At 37.8% G+C, this 25,146-nt stretch overlaps 1 protein-coding gene across 1 annotated transcript in view; it reads right to left on the bottom strand.

Annotated features, from left to right (window-relative positions):
• Positions 1-279: 279 nt before the first annotated feature.
• Positions 280-25,146, bottom strand: part of Bod1l1 (biorientation of chromosomes in cell division 1 like 1) — a 51,917-nt gene continuing 27,050 nt past the window's right edge. Inside the window, 16 exon segments of the mRNA XM_047566234.1 lie at positions 280-1,601; positions 5,903-6,056; positions 6,470-6,554; positions 6,652-6,701; positions 9,703-9,748; positions 10,754-10,788; positions 10,887-10,962; positions 11,943-12,016; positions 12,399-12,483; positions 15,995-16,074; positions 17,319-17,391; positions 18,017-18,087; positions 19,757-19,817; positions 21,102-21,145; positions 22,213-22,279; positions 23,618-23,682. Of these exon segments, the coding sequence (XP_047422190.1) occupies positions 1,484-1,601; positions 5,903-6,056; positions 6,470-6,554; positions 6,652-6,701; positions 9,703-9,748; positions 10,754-10,788; positions 10,887-10,962; positions 11,943-12,016; positions 12,399-12,483; positions 15,995-16,074; positions 17,319-17,391; positions 18,017-18,087; positions 19,757-19,817; positions 21,102-21,145; positions 22,213-22,279; positions 23,618-23,682 (1,184 nt within the window). The 3' untranslated portion in view covers positions 280-1,483.

Genomic DNA, 25,146 nt, shown 5'->3' with positions numbered 1-25,146 from the left:
CAAATAAAAATGAGAAACTCTCATGTTCCTGGTCCAAAGGTCCCTTCTAGGTCTAAAGTTCAATTCTATCACACGAGAGGCCATTACTGATTCATCTTTGAATATGAAAATGGAGCAGTATATTTAAAACCAGTTACTTGTAGAGAAGAAATGATTTGCACAGGAAAAGAATTTAAGACACATGAAAAAAAATTTACCACTCAAGATTTAGGGAAACATTTTATAATTTATATATAAAATCTCAGTAAGAAACCATGTAAAATGACAGAAATATCCACCTTACATTGAGCCAAAAAACAAAACAAACAAAAAATAACAAAAAACCCACACACACTGAATGTAAATTTTAATTATAAAACAAGAATATGAACAAAACATTTTAAAATAATCTCAATTATTTGGCAACTCATCACATCATTGCAAGAGACAAATTTGACCTTAAGAAAAGTTTATGAAAAACTTAAATTGGACAGTTTGTTCATATGGGAGTTAAAACATGTTTAAAAAAGAACCTGGCAATAAAACCAGTTTCTATTCTGAAATAATTGTATATAAAACAACATAAAATTCTGAAGCTGAATAGACAGGAGTGACCTAACATTCGATGCGTTTCTCTTTACTGAAAAAGATATGGAAAGAATATTGGTAGAAGCTTCGGAACAGCGGGAAGAGAGGAATGGACACCTGCAGAGGAGCCCCACTGCGGGAGGTGGCATGTCACCTTACCTGATCCAGGCTCTCTACCATCAGCAGGGCTGGTGGTAAAGTCACGGATGCAAATACAATCTAAAAACGAGTTAGGTTCTTAAAAACAGTCACGACTGTGAACAGAAAAGCAATGGAGACCCTTCTTCAGCTCAGCTACTTTACTTGGATACATGCGAGAATGTCTGTGTTTCCTGCCAGGTCATGTTCAGATAGTCAAAGGGCAGGCAGAGTCCTAAAAATTTTCTACTAATGACTGCATAGCATTTAAAACCCTTTTTTATTAAAAAAAAATAATAAAATAAAATAAACAGATATAGTAAAGTTCACCAATAAGTTTTCTCTGTAAAATAAATAAAGTGTTCATTGATTAGCATCATACATAGAGTAAAATACAACCTATTTTTACATGTTCATATACTATACACAGATCACCAGTGGGCAGCCTGGTGTCTGATGGCTGGAAGGGTTTGCATTAGTGATGTGTCACATTGGGAAATCCCAATTTTGAATGTTAAAATATACAACTACTTTGTTTTGAGTTCAGATACAAAGTAAACTTATTTTCCTTTATCTGAAATAAATGTACATAGTATCTTCTATGAACAATAGTTTATAAAGCTGTTTAAAACATAACAAGAAAAAGCTTGCACCTAGGAACTTATAGCACATGCATATCCTTTTCTTGGTTGGGAAAAAAAACAAGCCTACGGCCCACGAGGACGATCCCCTCTTCTCTCCACTGCGATCCTCAAGCGTCAGGGACGCAGTGTCAGGATTATCGCTTCGCCTTCTTCACAGGGGCTTCCTCGACCCTCTGCTGGCCTCTTGTCCGGGCTCCAGGAGGACTGACTTCTCTCTTGCGTTTGGTGGAAGGGGAGAGCTGTGTCTTTGATCTGCATTAAACAAAGTCAAGACAATGGCCAGAGTTAAAAACGCTGTTGCAAATAATTTGGGAGTCCTTTAAAAAAGAGTTTTTAACTAGACTGCCAAGAAGAGAAAAGTCCAGTGGCATTTATACAGAAAAAGGAGCCTGAGCCCCATGGAAGAGTGCGGAACCTGTGCTCTGGTTCCTGCTCTACCACCTCTGGGTGCTGGCCTGGGCAGGCTGGCCGCCTCCTCGGGTCTTCCTTCTAGCTCACCTATGTACACATTCCTACCAACATACACACTGCTCCAAATCGAAACAACTAACAGGAAGAGCAGGACTGTAACCTAGGGTCTGTCTCGTGCAAAACCATGTTTCCCAGTTCAGCACCACGGAAACAGATGGCAGAGTTAGAATAGGCTGTTTGGAAAAATGTTCTGTCCAATCTCTGTCACCAGCACACCCCTGTCCTCCGGTCTGCACTCAGAACTGTTAGGACTCCAATTAAGCATGTTACTGTCCTTAGATGTATAAAATCCCTGTTGGCTCTCTGAATTTTCAGGATAAAGTATCCAGAGCACAGTATACATGGTCTTTTATAACCAGCTCTCTAATTTTAACAAATGATGTTTTCTTTACAGCTTCATGCTTTTGACATGATTGCTTTTTAAATCACCTCATTCTTCCCCTCTGACCAGATTCCTTTGTTAAGGCCCAGTTCAAAAGCCACTCCTCTGGCCTGGGATTGTGGCTCAGTGGTAGAGCACTTGCCTAGCACATGTGAGGCACTGGGTTAGATTCTCAGCACCTTATAAAAATAAATCAATAAAATAAAAGTATCGTGTCCATCTACAACTAAAAATTTTTTTAAAAAAAGAAAGTCACTTTAAAAAAAAAAAAAAAAGAAGCCACTCCACTGGGAAGCCTTCTGCATCACAGAGCAAGCTGTACCTTCCTCAGAGAATCCATGGCACTTTGTATCTTCATATAGCATTCACCATGGTAATTTTTCTGTGGTGTTTTTTCAATCTTCACATTACGGTCAGCATTGTAAAGCAGCATATTAGTAGAACACATTAGAAAATACCACTGATGGTATACCTATCTGGATTTACTCATGAAAACTTGCTTCAGCTTCTACAGTGGGAATGTTAGCACCAGATATACTGCAAAACATATTCTTACTGTGGGTTGCTGTCAAAAAAGCTTTCAAAGTCTTACATATATCTTTCCCAATAGATAAGATGTTCACCCGGGGTGGCTGTTGAGATTTATTCATTTTTCTATCTCCAGTGTCTAGTGCAATGCTCAACACATAGGAATAGGCAAGGAATTTCTGTCAATGAATGAAAAGACTAGGAAAGTCAAAACTGCAGAGTAGGGAAAAATGGAACTTCATTGGTCTAAAAACAGTTGCTTATAGACTTTAACACTGTTGCAGACAGTGTGGTTCTGGCAAGTTTCCTACCCCTGTGTGGAGAATGGCTAAGAAGCAGTGTTTGCTAATAACTATTTCAAACCATGTACAGGAGAGACAGTGATCACTCAGGGAATAGGATTACCCAGTGCTATTGTGTCAGGACCCAGGTGATCAGAGAACAGCTCTGAGCAGACTGTCTTCCTGCCATGGGAGCTCCCTTTCCATATCCTTTCTTTCCACCTAGAGTGTTGTCTGTGACCAGTGGCACTGGTCGCCTGGGAGCCTGTTAGTCCCGGACTCTTAGTCCATCCCACACTTCAGAATCGTAATCTGCATTTTCACCAGGTGATTCCTCTACACACTGAATTGAGAAGTATGCACCTAGTTCTTCCAGGATATCATGAGAAAATCTGCTTTCCTTTGTAAGACATAGGGATAAGAGCATATCCATGTATTACAAATGTGCTATGAAGATCAAAGTGTGGCAAGAGATACCAAAACAGTTTTTTTATACATGTGAATCATCTTTTATTTTTGAAGTAAGATCTCAAGGACAGACAGCCCAAAGGGGAAAACAATGCCATGCCAGTAACTGCCCAGTACTGATGGAAAGTGCAACAGGAAGGAGAGAGGAGAACGGGCTGAAGCAGGTGGGGAGGGCACCCTAAGGAAGAGACTTGAAGAAGGGGAAGGATCTGTTTACTGGAGTGACACAGCTTACCAGCAGGGGGACAAACACGCAAAGGCCAAGCTAAGGCAAGAGATAGGACTTGGCACAACCTGTGGAGCAGAGCTTGACCAGGCTGCTGTGGAAGGTGCAGCTGGCAGGTGGCTGTGTCTTAAAGAAGATGCTCTGTCACCTCATTACCTCTGCAAGGCTCTGGCTAAGCCAGATGTATGATGCTTCACCACACTGTGTGGATTTAACCAAGCATCCAGACCGGTGACCACTTGGGGAAAGCATGCCTTGCCTTTGGTGGTGGTGGCTGAGAATCAATAATCACGAGTCTAAAGGATGAGCCTGTGTAGCCTGGCTGGGTGGCAAGGTCACTGAAGACACCTCTGAAGTTCTTCTTATTCCTTTTGGAAACCAAGGATTGCCAAAGACAGTTATTTGGAGAGATAAAAATCTTAAAACAAATTAGGAACAAAGCATTACTGTACCAAAAATAGTCTCAGGAGTTAAACATGACTTGAAGTGTAAGCAGGGACTTACCTTCCTAATGGGGGAGATTTACTAACTTTTTTGCTGGTAGGTAACTTCTCTTTTGCTAATTTTTGGCGATTTCTAGGAGAAACTGTTTCTGGGCTGCCAAGTTTGGAGGTTGCACGTGCAGATGGCTCACTATGATGCTTTCTGAAACAGATTATAGAAACACTGGGCAACAGTAGCACTGAATACTCCTGTCCTTGGGACTATTTCGAAAGGATGAGGCTCCTTGTGCACAGGAGAGTGGGGAATCAAAATGGGGATCAAAAGCAGAAAAATGGTTGGCTTCTTTGACCATCACTATTAAGCAGACCTCGATGTCATCCAGGACTAATGCTACTTGTATGGCTCTAGCTTGGCTTTTACTGTGCATGACATTTTATCATAACATAGAAAAAGATGAATTTGTGAAAAATAGAAAATATACTGGTTGACAAAATAGAGATATCAAAAGAGTTCACTGGAGCAGAATAGGGGCCTAGATTAATGAAAGTGCAATTCAGAGGTCCCCAAGAGTCAACTGCATAAAAAAGAAATTGAAATGAGGGAAGATGAATTACCAATAAAAGCTCTAAGAAAAAGAACTGTCTAGCTGGTGTGTGGTTCAATCTGAGAGAAGTGATTTGGATGCATACTGAAAAATAGAATCCAGAAGATAAGATGGGACAGTCCTCTTCTGAATTCACCAGAAACACCTGGTATAGAACATTTGCTTGAAAGAGACTACAAACTGAAGGGAGCAAACAGGGATAAAGAGGTTTAAAACAAGACGACCCAGAAGTTACCCTTAAATACTTAAGAGAAAATTACTACAAGGCCCCCAAAGTAGAACTAGAACCAAGAGTAAAAGTTACCATGAGACCAGCTTCTACTGAACATGAGGAAGAGAATGCCAAGGAGAGTGGCTTCCCCTGCCTGTGTGCAAGAAAAGGAAGACCATCTCAGAGGAACTGCTCAAACAGTGGTTCAGTCACTGACGGCCTAGGACTGGATGACCACTGAGAGCACAGCCCACCTGAGATCTAAAATTATGAAGAAGACACCATAGCCCTGAAACCAATCAACCCATTCCAGGGAATCTAAGCCAGAGAGAAAAGAATCCATTCATAAATTACAGGTTCCTAAAGTACCTTCAGGAAGAACAGTAATATCCAGGTGGTTTATCCAGATGATATAAGTCAAATATGATTTTTAAAGAATCACTTTTTTGGGGTACTGGGATTGAACTGAGAGGCATTACCACTGAACTATATCCCCAGACTCTTTTTTTTGGTAACAGGGACTGGACCCAGGTTCTTCAAGTCAGGCATGGTGGTCTGCACCTGTAATCCCAGTGGTGTGGGAGACTGAGGAAAGAGGATCGCAAGTGCAAAGTCAGCCTAAGCAATTTAGTGAGGCCCTAAGCAACTTAGTGAAGCCCTGTCTCTAAATAAAATATAAAAAGGGTCAGGATGTGGTTCAGTGTGAAGAACCCTCAGTTCAATCCCCAGAACCAAGAAAAAAAGGAAATGGGTTCTTCAAGGAGGTGCAGAATGATGGACAGCTGAGAACATGTGCCCTCTGTTAGAGATAAAATGAAAGGAAACAGCTTCCACTGGGGCAGGAGTGCTTCAGTTCAGAGAATCCCATGGAACTAGGAGCTCTTTCTGGGTGGAGAAATTGGTGAAGATGGCTGGCAGCTCTAAGCTGCCCCCATTACCTCTGTGCCTCTGATCTAGTGGTGGATCTTGTGGTGGCTCCAAGGGGCTCTTCCTCTTCCTCTTCTTCCTCTTCCTCATCAGACTCCTGATCTTTTTTGTCTTCAGTTGCTTCAGAAACTGATTTCTGGCGTTTTCTTTCTGGCTCTGAGAATTCTGTTCAGAGAGAAGGGTAACACCTGGATTGTACAATTCCCAAAGACACTTACAAAGGAGAGTCATGGAGTTTAGAAGTTAGGATATTGGGGACTTGGAAGCAAAAGAAGTGGTTTTCCACTTCCTTTTAGTTTCAGCACTTGCAATTCACAACTGTTTAACTTGATCTCAAACACATTTGGGATAGTTTATTTCTGCAGTTCACAGCCAGCATGCATGAGAAAATCACCTGTTCTGAGAAAAACATCTGGGATGTACCATTTCTGACAGGGGATCAGAGCCATTTCACACATATTTACATAATATGAATATGAGTTGTACCCCACTGGATTCTCCTCTTCCAAGGAAAAGTTCTTTAAAAAAGGTGATTTTGAAATACTAAGTCTGTAATTCAGATCACGCTAGAGACATACCAGCATCGTCCGACAGAGTGAGCGAGCGCTTGGGCTTCCTTCCTCTCCGACGTGCGCTTGCCACGGTTTTCTCATCACCATCGTCCTAGGGGTAATAAAAATAGAGTTGAAAGGGTGGTCAACTGATCCTTTATTACGTTTACTTCTAAAGGATGTATCCTGATAAGAAAACTAACACTTACATTGCTTATACTTCTCTCTTGTAGGGTAGCTGTTTCTTTATTGGATTCATCTTAAAAAAAAAAAGGGAAATCTTTGCATTAGTACATTATTACTGAAAAATTAACTTTGATTGTCTGATTATTATCTGTTCATGCACCAATGCTATTTAATGTACTGTTATACAATTTATCATCATTTTATATCAGTTAAATAAAGAATCAGAATACCTAGCAGAAAGCATGTCAGAATTTAAGTTAGGAAAACAGTTTTCATTTCAGATTTGCAATGCATAAGCTGTGATCTTGGCCAATTATTTAAAACTCCTAAGCCTCAATGTTTTCATCTGTAAAGACAAGGAGTTGCGTTAGACCACCTTCATGGTCCCTTGTAACTCAAGTACTCTGAACCCAGAAAGGCAGGGAAACAGGGTTTGTAGGGAGACTCTAAGACACACCAGGAACTGCATGCACCTCAGGATCATGTACGGGTTAGGTATTCCTTATCTGAAATGCTTAGAACTAGAAGTATTTCAGGTTTCAGATTTTGGAATATTTGTATGTATATTGAGATATTTTGGGTATGGGACTCAAGTCTCAATGTGAAATTAATTTATATTTCAAATACACTATATACATACATATATTTCAAATATACTTTACATATACATATATCCTGTAGGTAATTTTTAAATATAAAAAGTATAGAATTTCATGTTTCTTCAAATAACACAGTATAAAAATGACAATAAGGAGCAAAAAGCATTGCAATTTGAGGATCAATTCCTAAAAGTAATACCATTTTAATGCACAAATTTCTCAAAATATTATTATACCTGGGGCAGACAATTATATCTGTGTAGGTCATATTGATAGATAACTGTGCTTGTGTGTGAGTTTTTTTTAAAGTGATAAACATCAGATGGATATACAAAGCTGGTTGGCAGCTTCACTGATATTTCTCTAAGGTAAGTTTTGGTCTTTCTCCTTCCTTTCTTCTGAAGGTAATTTTATACAGCAGTTTTAGTGCACCTGTATTTTGACTGTGACCTGTCACATGAAGTCAGGTGTAGAATTTTATGGTGTCATGCAAGCACTTGAAAAGTTTTGAATTTTCGAGCATTTCAGATTTCTGATCAAGGATGTTAAACCTGTGCTGCTTTTAAATTTCAAGGTAGTTCTGTAAATTACAATCCTGATTTAAAGTTTGGAAAAACCAAGTTTGCATAATTTGATTTCCATAGTTTGTTTGGAGTCACATAATGAATAAGCAGAGTGATAACTGGAATAGTTTAATACATCACAGCAACTAAAAAATTATGTATTACAAGTCTGTTTGTAGGCTATTTAAGCCTATTCACAATGCATTTGTTTTCAGGAGATGTTACAATTTTCTGAGAATATATGTTGGTATGAAAAATGAAGATTAGTCAATGTACTCTTTGAAGCTATAATCAGGGCATGTTTGTAGATGATAAAAATTCAAAGGTACTTAGTAATGATGAAGACTATAGTAGTTGCCCTTCTCTGCAGGTTCAATATATTATACTACAGAGAAGATGGAAAAAATTTGATAAAAAGGCCAAAAAAGAAGTCTATTTTAAATTGTTCATCACTACCCAGATTCAGAAAACTATTGTCAAGTAACCCTCACAACAGAATCACATAGCTTAAGTTGGAGTCTTTAAAGGACATTCAAGTTATGAAGACTTTTTATATGGATTTAAAATATTATAAATTAAAATTGGTTAAAAACCAAGCATAGCTAGGTGTGGTGGTAGATGCCTGTTATTCCAGCTACTAAGGAGGCTTAATAGGCAGGTGGATCACAAGTTTGAAACCAGCACAGGCAATTTAGTGAGACCATGTCTTAAAATAAAAAGAACTGGAGATGCAGGTCAGTGCTATTATGCTTGCCTAATATATATATGAGGTCCTGGGTTCAACCCCCAATATTGTAAGACAAAAAAACAAAAAAGTTAATAATGGTGACAAAAACCTTCCCAAAATACATAAAGCAGAATTCTCCCTTCCTTTTTTTTTTTTTTTTTTTTTTTTAAATAAATGAACCTTAACTTACCAAGAGACAAAAATAATCACAAGCTTACATGGTTGAATGTGGAAAACATTTTGTACAGGTATTATATATTTGCTTTATCTTGCTGATCAGAACAGATACGTTCCTACGCTGGCTGTGCTATTTGTTTGATATAAAATAGCTCTCCCTCTCATTCTTTTTGCTTATGTCAGCCCTTTAGAACCCACCAGTGGCTCTTACATGAAAATGTACAGAATTTTAAACCTTAAAATCAATGTGTATGCACTTTGAAGAATCTGGAAAATGCATGGAACAGGCTAAACAATAAGGAATGCTCCCCTCATTCTGCCTGGTGGAGCTAAAGACTGCCAGTGTTTAGGAATGCATTTTCTCCTGGGAATGAGGACAAAAATATTTCAAACAATTTCATCTCTTGTGTCCTGGGCTCTGTAAACTGAAGAGACTGCTTCAAAATTACGATCCCTCTGAGCTCAGCAGGCTCTTGAGCTGAATTTGTGCCTTCCTGGAAACAGTGCCCAATCCCAGGCAGCTCGTCTATTTCTTTCCTACAAATCCAGCACATCTGGTGAGGCCCTGCAGTACAGGCTCTTCCTATGGATGCAAGGCCCCCAGTGTTGTGCCTTCAATTTTTTTTTTTCGTGGTGCTAGGGACTGAACCCAGGGCCTTGTGCATGTGAGGCAGCCACTTTACCAACTGTGCTATATCCCCAGCCTGTGCCTTCTATTGCCTTTACCTTCCTCCTTCTAGGTTTCTTAACAGAGACAGGCTCAGATCACAGAAAGAGACTGAAAGTATATTCTCTCATGGCTCTACGAAAAATTGTTACCACCAAGGAGTTCACTCATTTTACCAATGAACAGAATGAAAGTCTAAAACCTTCCCCAACAATCAGCCTTCTTGCTCACCAAGGGAAAAAGACTTAGTTAGGAAGTCGGTTTGAAAATTTCTGTGAGAGAACTGAAAGCACACCAAGTTCCTTCCAGCATACACAGAGCTAGGTGCTCCTGGTACATACCTGTTTGCATCATTTTCAGTTTGCTGCTAGGTGGAGAATGTTCTACCTAAGTTTAAAAGAACAAAAAACTGAAACCAGCAGTTTATCACATAGAAAGGCAATCTATAATGAAAAGAAGGTTTAAACCTCTACTTATTACACAGACAGGAAGTCTGGGACTTACTTTCTGCAGCAAGCTAAGTACACCTAGCCAACATGAATGCCCATGCTTCTGAACAGTCTTTGCCACCAGCTCTTCCCCAGTCATCCTGCTGCATGCTAAAGAATGGGCTGCTGTGGTTGATATTCTTAATATTCATTTCCCAGAGCCAGCAAACCATTTCCCGTGTTGGTAAATACAGTCACACTGGTTCTCTGTTTTTTTTCGTCTTATAATATCCCTATGAGACAAGGGCTGCAGGTATCATTATGTCACTTTACAGCCAAGGAAACCAGAGGTCCCTTGACTGGTCCCAAATCACAGGTCTGGGAATGAGTGTTTCTGCTGGGTCAGTGGTCACGTGTCTGTCCTCGTAACAGTGCTTCCACCAGACCGCATCAGTAGAGTCTTGACACCATGACTTCAGTGGGCATGCACTTCAGGGTCAAAGATAAAAAAAATTCAAAACGATAAACTATTGTTGAGGATTCTCCTACACTGGAACTAGTACACATTTTAGTATAAAAATAATTCCACAGAATGTAGTAAATGGCAAGACATGTTAGAGATTTCCATAAAAGTTACTGGTCTCAAAAATCATATAAAATAGCAAATTTCAATATTTTAGCTAAGGGTAACCATAAGGAGGTAAGTTCCAATACACAATTTTCCCATGATCCAACTCAAGGGAGGAAGGAATGGAACCTAAGAACAGCTAATAAAATTCCATTTGTATGATGTCACTACTAGCCAAAACATTTGAACGGTTGCCCCATATTTAGGAAAATCTTTTAAAGCTTTTCAAATACTTAAAAAAACAGGAGTTCAAAATACTAGATATTACAGTGTACCCTTTCAAGGCCAAGAGCCAGTATTTGAAGAGTTCTTTCTCATATTTTTGTAGGTACTTACAGTGGCAATGACAGTATCTGTTTTGGAGTCATCTTCTAAAAAAAAAAAAGAAAACAATAACAAAAATACACACTTAACAGATGAGTTTAAGAATTCTCCTGTGTATGAACTGAAAACACTTCCAAATACCTACTCGTTTTTAATGCTGTTTCTACAGGGTATTTACGAGGTCTTCCTCTTTTCCTTTTAATAATAATTGGTTGATCTTCCTAAGAGGGAAATGAAAAAAAAAATGCAAAAGAACAATTTTATCCTCTATTATACAGTTTGTTTTCTCAGCCTGAGATTTAGTTTCTTCCTAAGTGTGATCAAATTCCAACTTTGTGACTTAAAGTTAAGAGAGGTGTTGGGTGTTCTATTTCTCTCTCTGTAGTTCCCTCACTGGACCCTGACAACTCTCTTGAAATCCAGGGAGAGGTGAGGATTTTGAGAAGATGAGGTCAAGGAGGTAAGTGCTGGCAAGTGTCACCTCTTACTCTGTAAGAACTATGTAAATCCCATCTGAATTGGGACTTAGTTCAAGTTACTTATGAACAAATGTTATTTCATATAAAAAAGAAAGGAGTTCACCGATTTCTCATACAGAGGTATAAAAAACCAAAATGAACCATTAAAAATTGCAAAGTTAGCAATGGTTATCTAATCCTGGTTAGTGTACAGGTTGTTCCTGGGTTTAAGGGGCTCTGACCATGGGCTCCCTGAAACCTGAATGGGTCTATGAAAGCTAGGGCTGAAGTATCTTGTCTATTCCTTCATCCTCCCAGGAACCTAAGACATGCCTCATGAAACTGGGTCCCCTTGGCCCATCTTGATGCTGCTCCCATTTTCTCCTGGCTGGGCTCCATGGGGCTCAGATTCTTGCTGCTGTCCTGTCCTGGTACCTGGCCTGGCAGTGTGCTAAGCTTCAGGGTCAGACTTTACACTGCCACTGAGGAAGTGTTGGACTGACCTGATCTGACCATGCCAAAGTAGGTCTTACGAAAATGTTCTGATAAAACAAAGATGAACAAAATTAATCATAATGACACTGATAAAATGCATGCTACATAATGGTGTCCCACTGCACTGAAAAAGTAAAGCTCTTTCAAAAGTACTTAGGAAAATCTCTTGGTAACACTATTTCTCACATTCAATCTGGTTTTAGTACTTAAATCATTCTGAGCAAATAAACATGAAAAGCAGCTCTCACCTCCTGTGATTTGATGCTATCATCTTCATTCTGCTCTGGTTTTTCACTGGTAGCCTCACTGCTGCTAAGTTCATCTGTAGAAAAGGTAGGCAGGGCTCAGTGCAAGAGTCATCCTTCACCACTGCAAGGGGTGCTCACCTAGAGGACCTGCACCATCGCGGACACACACACACACACACACACACACACACACACACTTCATTTTCATGCCTCCACCATCAAAATTAATAGCTTGAGCTTGGTTCAGAGAGCAGCAGCACACTTTGGGTAGAGCAGGACCAATTTAAAAATAATTCTCAAACCTTATTAACCTCAAGCATGAGGTATGGTGTTATACGGAGAAAGCAAATGAGCAAAACAGACATTTCAGGGGGAAAGTTCAGTGAGAAAGATGCTGGTTACTTTGAAGGCTTAATATTTCAATTTATCCCAGTATACATATATGTTTTAATTCACCTTTTTCTTCCATGGTCCTTGAAGCAGTGCTGTTTGTCTTGGAATTTGTTTTGGATACTTCGTCCAAGTCTCCAGAATTTTCTTCCTATAGAGAAGTTGAACAAGAGGATTCTTTTTCAAACAACTCTGCCTCCACTCACCCTCTGCAAAGTTTTCTTTCTATTTAAAAACAATTTCTTAGCTGTTTTTTAGGACACGTAGTTGGAAAATGGCTTTTAAAAAGCAACTATTATTGCTGCTAGTGAGCTTATTAAAAATGAATAGATTGGCAAAAGATATTTTTCTTTGTGGAGTGGTGGCAGGGAGGGTTTAGGAGGAAGGAATAAATTGTAAGGTGCTAAAGGGATTTCTGAGTATTTCAAGGAGTGTAGATCAGTGATCTTTCAATAGTCAAATGATATATCCTTAGTCACAAAAGGTTTTGAGCATGAAATACCAAAGTGTTTATAGTATAATACCAATACAGTATGTAAATAAAACTATATAAAGTAGGATGAGATAAACTTAAAAACTAAAAATCTTAATTAATTTTACTTAATAGCCCACTACAATAATTATAAATCCTCGTTTTTTTAAAAAATTATATAACTTCTTTTAATTTTCACAGACTGCATTTTGATTCATTGTATACAAATGGGGTACAACTTTTTGTTTCTATGGTTGTGCACGATGTAGATTCACACCGTTTGTGTAATCATACATGTACATAGGGTAATGATGTCTGTCTCAGTTCACCATCTTTCATAACCCTGCCTCCTTCCCCCTCTCATTTCTCTCTACGTAATCTAAAGTTCCTCCATTCTTCTCTTACCCCCAACAACCCCCATCCCCATAATGTATCATCATCCATTTATCAAAGAAAACATTCAGCCTTTGGTTTTTTGGGATTAACTTATTTTACTCAGCATGATATTCTCCAATTCCATCCATCTACCTGCAAATGCTATAAATTTTATTCTTTAAGGGGGAATAATATTCCATTGTGTATCTATACCACAGTTTATTTATCCATTCATCTATTGAAGGGCATCTAGGTTGGTTCCACAATCTAGCTATTGTGAGTTCACTTGCTATTAAACATTGACGTGGTTGCATTACTGTAGTATGCTGATTTTAAGTCCTTTGGGTATTTACTGAGAAGTGGGATAATTTCTATGATGATGAACTTTTGGGAATCAAACCCAGGGCCTTACATGTGCTAGGCAAACATTTACCCCTGGGCTTTGCCCCTGGCCCTCTATTACTTTTAATATTACTTATCTGAAGAAGTTCTCCTGTTCAAAATACAAAAGGTCTACAAAGAAATACCCTCACCTGATACTTCCCTTCAGAGAGGTTCAATGTCACTGGATTTTGATTTACCTTTCCAGGACTTGAAGGGGTATAAATATGAAGGCAAATACATCCATATAACATCCACATTTCACATGTTTTTTCTTAAGCATTTAAATTTTTTTTTTGCCTATTTCATGCTGGTTCTTTTTACTTAGTATTGAGGATGACAAAGAGCTTCTGTTACTTCCTAGTAATACTAAGTGGTAGCTCAGTCATTTCTCTTATGTATTTGTGCCTGCATTATAAATGTTATTTTTTTCTTATGGTTTGCCTTGTAGGAATCTTAAGTATGTGTTTATTTTGAAAGGGTCAGTTCAATTAAAACTAGTTTGACAGACTCTGCAAATTCCTTTCACTGAGCATTTGTAAATTCTAATCAATCATAAAATGTTGAAAGAGAATAAAGAACTGAAGGGGCTATTCTCAAGTCCCCTATATTATGGAACTACCACTTTCCTTAAGGCACCTTGAAAGTCCTTCATGCCCAGGACTGAGACATGCAATTATGGTGCAAGATTGACATGTGATATCTAGGTAATGTTGCTCTCAGTAAGGACATCAGGCCCAATTTGCATATTAAATATTATTAGAGACTTGCTTATTTTTGGATAAAAGGCTGATATGAACAGAGGTTCTACCATTTCATCTCATAGCCCAATGGTACACTTTATACCCACCTTGGAAGAATATGGTTTAGAGAATGAAAGGTCAATCCTTAGGGAAAGTGAGAACCTTCTCCTAAGCAAATTATTTCCTCTAATCCAATAAACACTGAGACTAATGCACACTGTGATTTCCAGTCTAGAATTTCTTCATGTGAGAGAGGGGGGAAGAGTGTGTGTGTGTCTGTGTGTGTGTGTACTGGGGAGTTGGCGTGAGCAGGAATTTGGGGGACCCCTGCTCTAAGTGCAGCAAGAACACACATAATTTTTTTATATAGTGGGTTGAAGAACTGCCCAGAAATTTTCAAACCATTGAATGAACTGCATTTCTGTCCTTGGTGTGGTTCTTTTGAGAGTCAATCTCTAGCACCTTAGGCACTTAATCAGATCCTGAGGACATGAGTACATCTTGCTTTTTATTCCCTCTATGACTTTTCCAGTGCCTACATTTTATCACATATTCAATTTCAGTCTTCTTTTAGTCTTGGCATACACATTTTAGAATAATGATGTTATTCCTTTTATAAAGTGATACATACTTATTATGCAGAAAGTTATAATAGGAATGATAAAATCTCTTCCAACTTAATATGCAAAAATTACTATTAACACTAACCGTGATATGAAATAAATGCTATTACAGACAGTTTTCCATGCAAGAAAACATTCTAATACTAAAAATACTGTGTATGCAATTTTTGATGAAAACAGTTGACTTTGGTTAAATTCAATATTAAAAAACTTAAATGAAATTGAAGAGACAATAAATAGATACCCTTTCAAACTGCTTCTTTTCAAATTTAGGAGCATTAGCTCACCATTCCTGTTCTGGACAGGGAAGTAAGGGATAGGTTAAAAGCTATTTCTTCCTTTGACTACAATTCACCAGAATTTATGAGAGTATGCCATTTTCCTTTTTTGGATGGTAAGTAACAACCTGACTTAAATACTTTTGTAACGAGTGGAAGAAAATAGAGAAAGAAAAAAAAGAGAAGGAGATGGAGCTAGTCTGGATACACAATAAGAAGTTTCAAAGTGCCAAGTCTCAGAAATGGAAGAAAATTCTAAAAGAAGTCTAGCAGGAAAAAGGGGAAATCTGAGCAGGAGCAGAAATGAAAGTCTGAATTTCTCTGAGACATGAGGAAAAAAAAAAAAAAAAAAAACAGAACCATAGGAAAAGGCAGTAGGGAGGCTGACCTTGGGGATCCCTATATTTTAGGGGCAGAGGTTAAGCAAGAGAGAAGGTAGAATATTAGTATTTTAAAGTAATACCCATCACTGTATTTTGTATTTTGGTACATCTATGATGAAAATACATGAAAGCCTCTTTAAGAAATCAATATTACTGGGCAAAACCCCAAACAAACATTACTCTGAATTGTGATGTTAACATAATCTTGCAATTTACGAATTATAAAGTAAAACATTTTTTTTTTTTTTTGTGGGGGACACTAAAAAAAATCCATATATTTTTAATATAGTGATTATTGTTAGGTATAAACAAAGTAAAAGGGATACTAGGATGAAAAAATACTAAGTATTCAGAGTGATGTGATTAGGCTACCCCCAAACTTAAAATTAATATGTAGAAAAAAATACCTTTGTGTCTTGTGGCTCAGTTTCAGAGCACTGTTTCTGTGTTGTTTCTATTCTGGAATCCAGGACATCTGAATTACCATCTGTAAATCAGTTTGGACAGAATCACAAAGGAATAAAAGCTAAATGAAAAATGAAATGCACAGTGCTATTTTAAGACAGTTTTAAACTTCTTTTTTAGGCTTGTGACACAAGGAAGTCCAAAGTTATTCTGAATATATTTACAATATCATGTGATCTGAGCATCAACCACTGGCCTTTGGCTCTGGCAAAGTAAAAAAATAAAATAAAGTAAAATAAAGCATAACATAAAAAATTCCTAAATGCTCACAAGGTATCAACAAAGCAGCAGTTTTATGGAGAGGGCTAAGTGCACTTACAGTTCCCAGAGATACCTTAACTTTAATTTCCTGGATGAGTTACTACTTAAGAGGCACAGCTTAGTGGCTGGGCTTCGGACTTGGATTTGGTTGGCAGACGTAAAGTCAAGTTCTCAGAACCCTAATTTCTTCTTTATAAATGGCAACAATACTTAACTCACTGAATTACTATGAAGATAAAAATGGGAAATGTATATGAAGTGCCATGGATGGTACCTGAATATAATATGAACTGAAGAAAATCACTATAACTTAGCTACAAAAGTATTTAATTATCATTTTTTTATCCTGTATTCACTCAATAAGTATTTATTGAATTTCTACTTTGTGTCAGATATTTGAATAGAAAGGTCCCTATACTGTCCAATAAAGTTAGTCACATGTGGCTACTGAAATTTAAAATTAAAAACAATTAAAAATTCATTCTTTTATTCACACCGATCACAATGATGTGAACAGCCACATGTGACCAGTAGCTACTATACTGACAAAGTAAGCATGGAACACTTGCATCACTACGGGAAGTTCCAGCTGATGGCACTGATAGGACATGAGAAAACCAACAGTATGAAGCAGAGGGGCCTCACATGCACTCTGCCTAAAGTGCTTCAGCTCTGTAGGGCATCTGCTTCTGATGCAGAGCAAGGACGTGGTGACACCTGGCTGGGTAACAGACCACACTGCATAGGGAGCCTGAGTTGGTGTGAGGTCCAGGAGTCGACTCTTCTACAGGAGACATCCTAGCTTCTAGAGAGAGGTTTAGAAGAGATCCTGGCCGCGTCAAGACACCTCACATCAGCCTCCAGAGTTGTGACGTGAACAGTTGACACCCTCAAGGATTCTGTTACTGGTTTATTCTTTTGGATGTCAAATAATGTAATTTTTAAAGATGTCTGAAAGAGGAATATATATGTATATATATATATATATGTATATTTTTTAAATACCCAGTTCATCTTCTGAGGAAGCATAATTCTTCTTTCTTTTTCTTTTAGGAATATGCCTTTCTTCCTCTTCGACCTAGAATTAAGAATGACTACATTAAAGGCAACAGAATCTTGACCAAATGAACTGATGGGGGCACATAATATAGCTTCTATTCTTTGGAATAAATTTCTATATAAATTAAAAAAAAAAAAAAAAAAAAACACCTCAAGTAAAATTTTTGGCATCTAGATTTGAATTACATAATTTTCTAATCTTTAGTCTTTCTGGTTTTGAATGTAAATCCATACAGAACATTCAAACCTGACTGTGGTAACATACTACATTTCAACAATTCTAAAATAATTTTTATTTTATTTTTCATTTTATCATCTCTGAGGATAAGCTATATCTTACATCAATGGCATATCATAATTTAATTAGTAATTTTCCTACTTTCTTAGTGGCCCATTAAAAAAGGGCTTCTTATGGTTGATGAAGACACATTCTGATCATATAACATGGATGCTTCCAAATAATCCTGGAACCTGTGAAATTGTCCAAACATTTTAACAGCACACAGATACAAGTGATATGTAGAACTCATATTACATCCATTTAATATTACAAATAATTAAAGCCTCTTAACACTTTTCTTTGTGTACAGATGAAAATATTATATCCAAAACATGAGATGCTTAGGTTTATTATGAAAACATACCTCTTTAGAATTTGCTTCAACACTGTGACCTCTTATGGCTTCTGTGTTGTCTTTTCCACCACTGGATATCCCTGAATAATAAAGACAATAATGAAGAAAACACCTTAAATATTGGAATATTTTTTATTCTAATACTTATTTTAGGGGTGCATGGTGAGGATGGGGTGAGGAAAACATGGACTTAGAAATTTACAGAATAGCAGTAATGTTATGGAGTACTGCTATAGTTCATAAATAATTTTTGATGAGATCATCCCCCAAATTCCATTGGTAAGTTCCAGTTTCTGCCATTGTTAGATGTGACTTAATTGGGGGGGGGGGTAACATGTGCAGGGTCACAACAGTGGATTTCACAGTCGACTTCAGGCCTTTTCCCTTCAGCTTGTGTTGCAGCAGCACAGTATCAGCACACAGCCTCGAGACAATCTGGCATATTGGGTACACTAAAGAGTGGCCTATAACAGAATGACACCACACTAGAGACAGAGGTGCACTGCAGACTCTGGGGATCAGGCCCAACAGTAAGCAAAGCAGCCCACTCTGCAATTAGGAAAAGTAGCAGAAAAATCTAAATGTCCACCAACAAAAGAAGCAATAAATAATTATGGCATATTTCCACAATGGAACAGTGACTAGCAATTAAAATAACTAGTACTACACAAATCAACAGGAAAAAACCTCAGAACATATTGCCAAATGAGCAAATAACATGGAGATGGTTTATATAATACCACTCATCTAAATAAGGCAACATATGCTGCATATTGTTTATGAAACTAGAAAGTCTATTCAATGCAGAATAGTGCTTCCTGTTAGAGTGGGATAATAGAAAGAGACTGCAACAGGAAGGGGTGGTAAGGGGATGCAACTACATTTGTAACATTTTAAAAAGACGCGGGAGGTAAATATGCTAAATGTTAACATACAGTTAAACTAGGCACTAGGTATAGGGCTGTTTATAATTATCACTGCTTTACTTTTGTTTTATATGATATGCTATAAAATACGTGTATGAGAAATAGACCTTGTTTTCCATTCTCAGAATGGAGAATCAATAAAATTCTATTTTGTGGTTGAGAAGAAAATGATCTGCCTGGAGTTGGGGCTTCTACATATTGTCTGCAATGAGACATGATCCCTGGGAGAAGACCCACATAAATGTGATGTCCCTGATCTGCTACTACATTTCAGACTACCTATCAGAAGTTAGCAAATGTTCTGTTGAGAATATAGCACAGAACTTCTAGACTTCTATGGTACAAACTGTAGGGGACTATGCATTTTGTACTTTGAATCCACTATGAGGTTACTGGCAAAATTTTAGTAGTTATTTAAGGCACGATACCATACTTCTAAGCTGTGTGGCCTTGAACAAGTCAACTGACCTCTGCAAGCCTTAGTCTACTCAAAGATTTATGCAATGCTTAACATTCACTTCAGTGGATTATATAAATTCAATGAGAAAATTTGGAAGTAACTATCACAGAGCCTGGCACATAGAAGATTCTCAAAAACTGGTAAATATAATTAATCTTAAAATGATAATTATGAGCTAGATGCAGGGACACATGCCTGTAGTCCCAACTACAGGAGGCTGAGGCAAGAGGATATTAATTTGAGGTCAGCCTATACCTCAGCAAGACCTCGTTTCAAAATGAAAAGAGGGTTGGAGATGGAGCTCAGTGGGTTTAATCCTCAGTATTGGGATGGGGGTGACAACTATGAAATTCATTAATTTACCTGATTTTTTGTAAGATTCATTATGAACTTCTTCATTTGCTCTTGAGCCTGAATTTTCAACCTAAATACACAATATAAATGGTTACTTATGGATAGTTTCAGAAAAAGTTAAAAAGCAGAAAAAAAGGGGGGCAGTATTTATATAATCTGGTTGTTTGTGCAGACACCAAAAGGAAATGGAGGACATGTTCTTTTTAATTTACCCCAAAGCTCCAAAGCACAGAACATCTTCCTTGTAAAAAGTTTTAATTTAATTAAATTCTCATCCCTCAGTGTTTATTCTCCTTGTCTTTGAAATAGTTTTGGCAAAAGAGTGAAAACTAAGAGAAAAATTTTCTGAATTATATGAATTCCCTTCCCTTCCAAAGAACTCTCATGGTATTCTTTTTTTTAAAAAAACTCTGAAGGATTTTGTCATAATTACTTGTCTAGGTAAATCACGTCAATGCCACTTTATTTTAAACTGAGAGGAAAGTCTCAAAATATCCTACGATATTCCAAGTTCCGGTTACAGAACTTTGTGCCTGGGTGGAAGTTGTGCTCATCTGGGGACAGGATGGTTGCTGGGGTCCTGGGGAAAGGACGACACCGAAGGGAGAACACACAGGCGAGTTCTGTGGGTTTCAGCCCTATTTAAAATCTCTGTAACTCTTGGAGGGCAAACCTGAAGCACGCTTAGTGGGGCTTTTCTCTCCATCTTTCCTTTCCTTTTTAGCACACTGTGTCTGAACTTGCGGCTGCAGAACAGGGTGAGCACTATGATCCCATGGGGCCTGATGTAAGTAAAGCTCTCTCAGCAGCTCTAAGAGCCCTGAAGAGAAGGTGGCTATCAACGATTTACTAGTGTTTTATAAAATGCTTACCTCTGGAATGATATTAGGTTTCCTATGAATACATTAAGAAAAAACAAAACAAAACAAAACAAAACCAAATAACACTCTTCCAAGCATGAAAGGAATTATGAGCCTGATCTGGGGAAAAATATGTATATGTGGCAATTATGGTTCAGTACCTTCAGACAGCTTTCTAAATTTTCTCAAAACTAAAAACTATTTTGTCTATAGTACCACGATGAATTAAGACATCATGATCCAATTTTCATTTTACTATAATTATAAAAACCATAAAGTTCAAATTTCTTTATCAAAGACTGTAGGTAAACAGGGAAAAGACTGAGTAAAAAGCAGCTGGCAGTAGGTTGAATTTCAGTGGTAAGCATGCTACCAACTGGCCTCATAAGTCCTCAAAAGATGCACAGACAACCCCTCCACTTGGTATCTGTTTCTCACTCTCAAACAAAACAGAACCACCACCACCACCAAAATCAAAACCATTAGTCACTTACATTTAGGGATTCATTCACTGATGAAAGCTCCTTCTGTAGTTCAGCTGTTCAAAAACAAAAATGAGAAGTAAGGAAAATAGTTTTTGAATTGCAGAGAAACAAATTTAAAGATTTTCAAGGTAGTTAAATAGGATCACAAAGTGGTGTTTGTGAACTATAAAATTCTGACCAATTATTTTTCTACTACTAGAAAAACAATGGAAATCAAGGTTGACTGCATTTTTGTAATGATGGCAATGGTCCATTTAGTCACTACACTGATTTAACTATCTTGGTGATCTGAAGCTTAGGAAAAAGGTGGAGACTTAATGCAACTGTTAAGCTGCAGTATAACGCTGGTTCATTTAAAAATAATGCCATCAAATGACAAGTTAGATCCTATCCCTTCAAACAGCAATGGTCTGTTTATATTTGGATATTTGAAGTACAAGGTCTGCTGTTTCTACTCAACAGTGACAGAATACACATTTTTCTTTTAAACAACTTCCTTTTACGTAAATAGCTCTCTTATTGAATTGTAACTAAACACAGAAAAGCAGTCAGAAATATAACTGTGGGAACAAAGGACTTCAGAATCCAAAAATGTTACCTTCTCAATGATTAACACAAGATGTTAATTATCTGCACTAATTAAGGTGTCTGTCCAAATTCTGGATTAGACATCTTCAGCATGAAATAAGAAGTCTTGGTGAGGTCTTCCAGGACTGATTGATCTCTCTTAAGATCACTATTATTTGGAGACATCATATTTAAGCAATTACCTTAAATAAAATGGATTGATATTTAAAGAAAAAAATGTTAAAAATGAAAGAATAAGCTTGGTGTGGTGGCATATGCCTATAAATCCAGCTCAGGAGGCAGAGGAAGTAGAAACACCAAGTCTGATGCCAGCATTGGCATCTTAGTGAGACCGTGTCTCAAAATGAAAAATAAAGAGCCTGGGCATGTGCCTCAGAGGTTCAAGCCCAGCACCAGGGCAGGGCAGAGGGGAGTGGAGTCCCTCTAGAGGCAAATTCACACAGCCTGGATCAGCTACTGATTTTAAGATGTAATGAAAATAAAAACATATGCAAGGAGAAGTCAACGTGAACCACTGCTAAAAGGAGCTTACCTCCACACACAGTCCCTGGTGGTGCTAGAACGTTCTGATGTTTCTCTTTCCCTGAAGACACAAGTATCTAAAAAATCCAAAGTGCCATAAAAATAAGTTAACTGAAGTTTCTAAAACAAGGAGGTTAGACTAGCCTCAAGTGAATTAGACAAAAAAACAAACAAACAAAAAAACCTAGAATCTTTAAACAATATAAAAGCATACTTTCAAATGCATACAAAATCGAAAAATGAAAATGAAAAATTAATCTAATCTCATACTTCACCCATCAATAGTTCTCTTACTGCTTTAAAAGTAAAAATCCAACTTAGCACAATACGCAGCCTTCCTGATCAGGCCTACATCACCTCAAGCTGCTAGGAGCCTGGGACGCCACAGGCTCTGCCCTCTGAATCTAGAACACACACTCCTTTGCCTGGAAGGCTCTTCCTTTGCTTTCTCTTCTGGTGAGCATCTAGTCTACTCTCAAAGTTCCACTCAAATGTCTCCTGGCCCATGGTTCCTTTTGGGTAGGTTGTGCGCCCTCTTCCCTCTTGGTAACCTCCACATTTACTGCCATCTTGGAAGGTGCCATGGAATCAGGCAGCTGGAATGGGGCATGGAATGAGGCACAGAGACTAAATTGTATAAGGTACACAGGCCACAATTAAGGGGGAAAAAAAAGGATTTTGTCCTAAGTGTGATGTGAAGTCACTGAAAAATCTGTTTTATAAAACAAAGCACATTGCAGGGGACAGTGGTGTACACCTTTAATTCCAGCGACCCAGGAGGCTGAGGCAGGAAGATCTCAAGGTTGAGACTAGCCCTGGCAATGTGGTGAGACCCTGTCTCAGAACAAAAAATAAACAGGGTAGCGGGTGTAGCTCAGTTGTAGAGCACCCTGGGTTTAATTTCCAGTACTTGAATACATAAACAAATAAAAACTAAAGCTGATCCTTTAATTTTTAAATCTGGGTCTGTATGAATTACAGACTGAAGCGGGGGGCTACAGTAGAAGTGTAATGAGAAGCTACTGAGACAGTGGCTTAGATGAGGGCAGTAGCTACAGAAATAAAAACAGATGTAAGAACTGACAATGGAGTATATGTGGTTGACAGAAGATAAGGCTGACTCCTTCCTGGGTTTCAAGCTTGAGAAAATGGACTTCATGATGGTAATATTTACCAATATTACTGAGATTCTTAGCACCCATTCCCCAGAGGATATGGTAATGCCGATACTCAGTGTCAGAAATTCAGTAAAAAGAGGAGCTATATGATGCTTAGGTATGTATATATTGGATATGTGCATGTATATACTTATGTATACACACACACACACACACACAACACACACACACACAAGAATGAATATATGGCAAAATGGCATACAACCACTAACAGCTCAAGGTAATTATCAGCCATACCTCTGTTTTGAAGTGGGTTGACAGTTCTGCTCCTTCCAAAACTTTTGGTGGAGACTCTTCATTACCTAATGAAATACAAACCATTAAAAGAACTTAAGAATCTGATTGCAAAATACATTCTAAAAAAAAAAAAAAAAAAAAAAAAAAGACAATATTATCTGGCAGAGATTCCTTTGCTGGCTTATTTTATAGTAATTACAAAACAACAGAAAAGAATATGTTGTGTGAAAAGGATCTGAATGAAAGGCAGGGTAGTTTATTCATTTTGAGGCAGTAAAACTTTCCTGCTGTACAGTAAGTTGGCTACTCAGAAAGAATGAAAAACAAACAAACAAACAAACAAAAAAACCCCCAAAACCCAAAACAAAACAAAACAAAAAAACAAAGAAAGAAAGACCAGTGGATTAGAGGAAGGGGAACAGGAAGAGCAGGGAGGGGAGAGAGAGGAAGTTCTAGTGAATGAACTGAAGCAAACTTTATTCCATGCATGCATGATTAAGTCCAAATGAACCCTGCCATTACATATAAATATAATGTACTAATAAAAACATTTTTTAAAAACTTATAAGAAAGACAAGGAAAAATTTCTCAGGTGGAAACTCAATTTTACTCTGGGTCTTGCCTATTTCTTTCTTTTCTGTCCCTGTCCTTCTGTGGCTGTGGCTTCTTCAATTTCCCTCTCTTGCCTCACACATAATTTCCAGAGAAACCTTCTTTTCTTGCAAATCAACACTACCCTAAGATTCCATCTCACCCCAATTAGAATGGCAATTATCAAGAACACTAGCAACGATAGGTATTGGCGAGGATGTGCGGAAAAAGGTACACTCATACATTGCTGGTGGGGTTGCAAATTAGTGCAGCTGCTCTGGAAAGCAGTGTGGAGATTCCTTAGAAAACTTGGAATGGAACCACCATTTGACCCAGTTATCCCACTCCTGGCCTATACCCAAAGGATTTAAAATCAGCATATTACAGAGATACAGCCACAACAATGTTCATAGCCATTCAATTCACAATAGCCAGATTGTGGAATCAACCTAGATGTCCTTCAATTGATGAATGGATAAAGAAACTGTGGTATATATATACAATGGAATATTACTCAGCCATAAAAAATAATAAAATTATGGCATTTGCAGGCAAATGGATGAAATTGGAGAATATCATGCTAAGTGAGATAAGCCAATCTCAAAAAACCAAAGGATGAATGATCTCGCTGATAAGTGGATGATGACACATAATGGGGGGTGGGAGGGTGGTAAGAATGGAGGAAGGAGGGACTGTATAGAAGGATAAGAGGGGTGGGGGGGAAGAAAAAATAATAATGAATCAAAAACTATTACTCTAGGTAAATGTATGATTACACAAATGGTATGCCTCTAGCTCACGTACAAACAGAGAAACAAGATATATCCCATTTGTTTACAATAAAAATGAATTAAAAAAAAAAAAAAAAAGAAACCTTCTTTTCTCCAAGAGTTTGTGGACTTTTTCTTGCTCAAAGCTCTTCTACTTTTCTTCCTTGG

Source organism: Sciurus carolinensis, chromosome 10 (assembly GCF_902686445.1).
Source record: "Sciurus carolinensis chromosome 10, mSciCar1.2, whole genome shotgun sequence".
Taxonomy (NCBI): Eukaryota; Metazoa; Chordata; class Mammalia; order Rodentia; family Sciuridae; genus Sciurus; species Sciurus carolinensis.
Note: the sequence above shows the minus strand (reverse complement) of the source record. Positions and strands in the feature narration are given on the sequence as shown.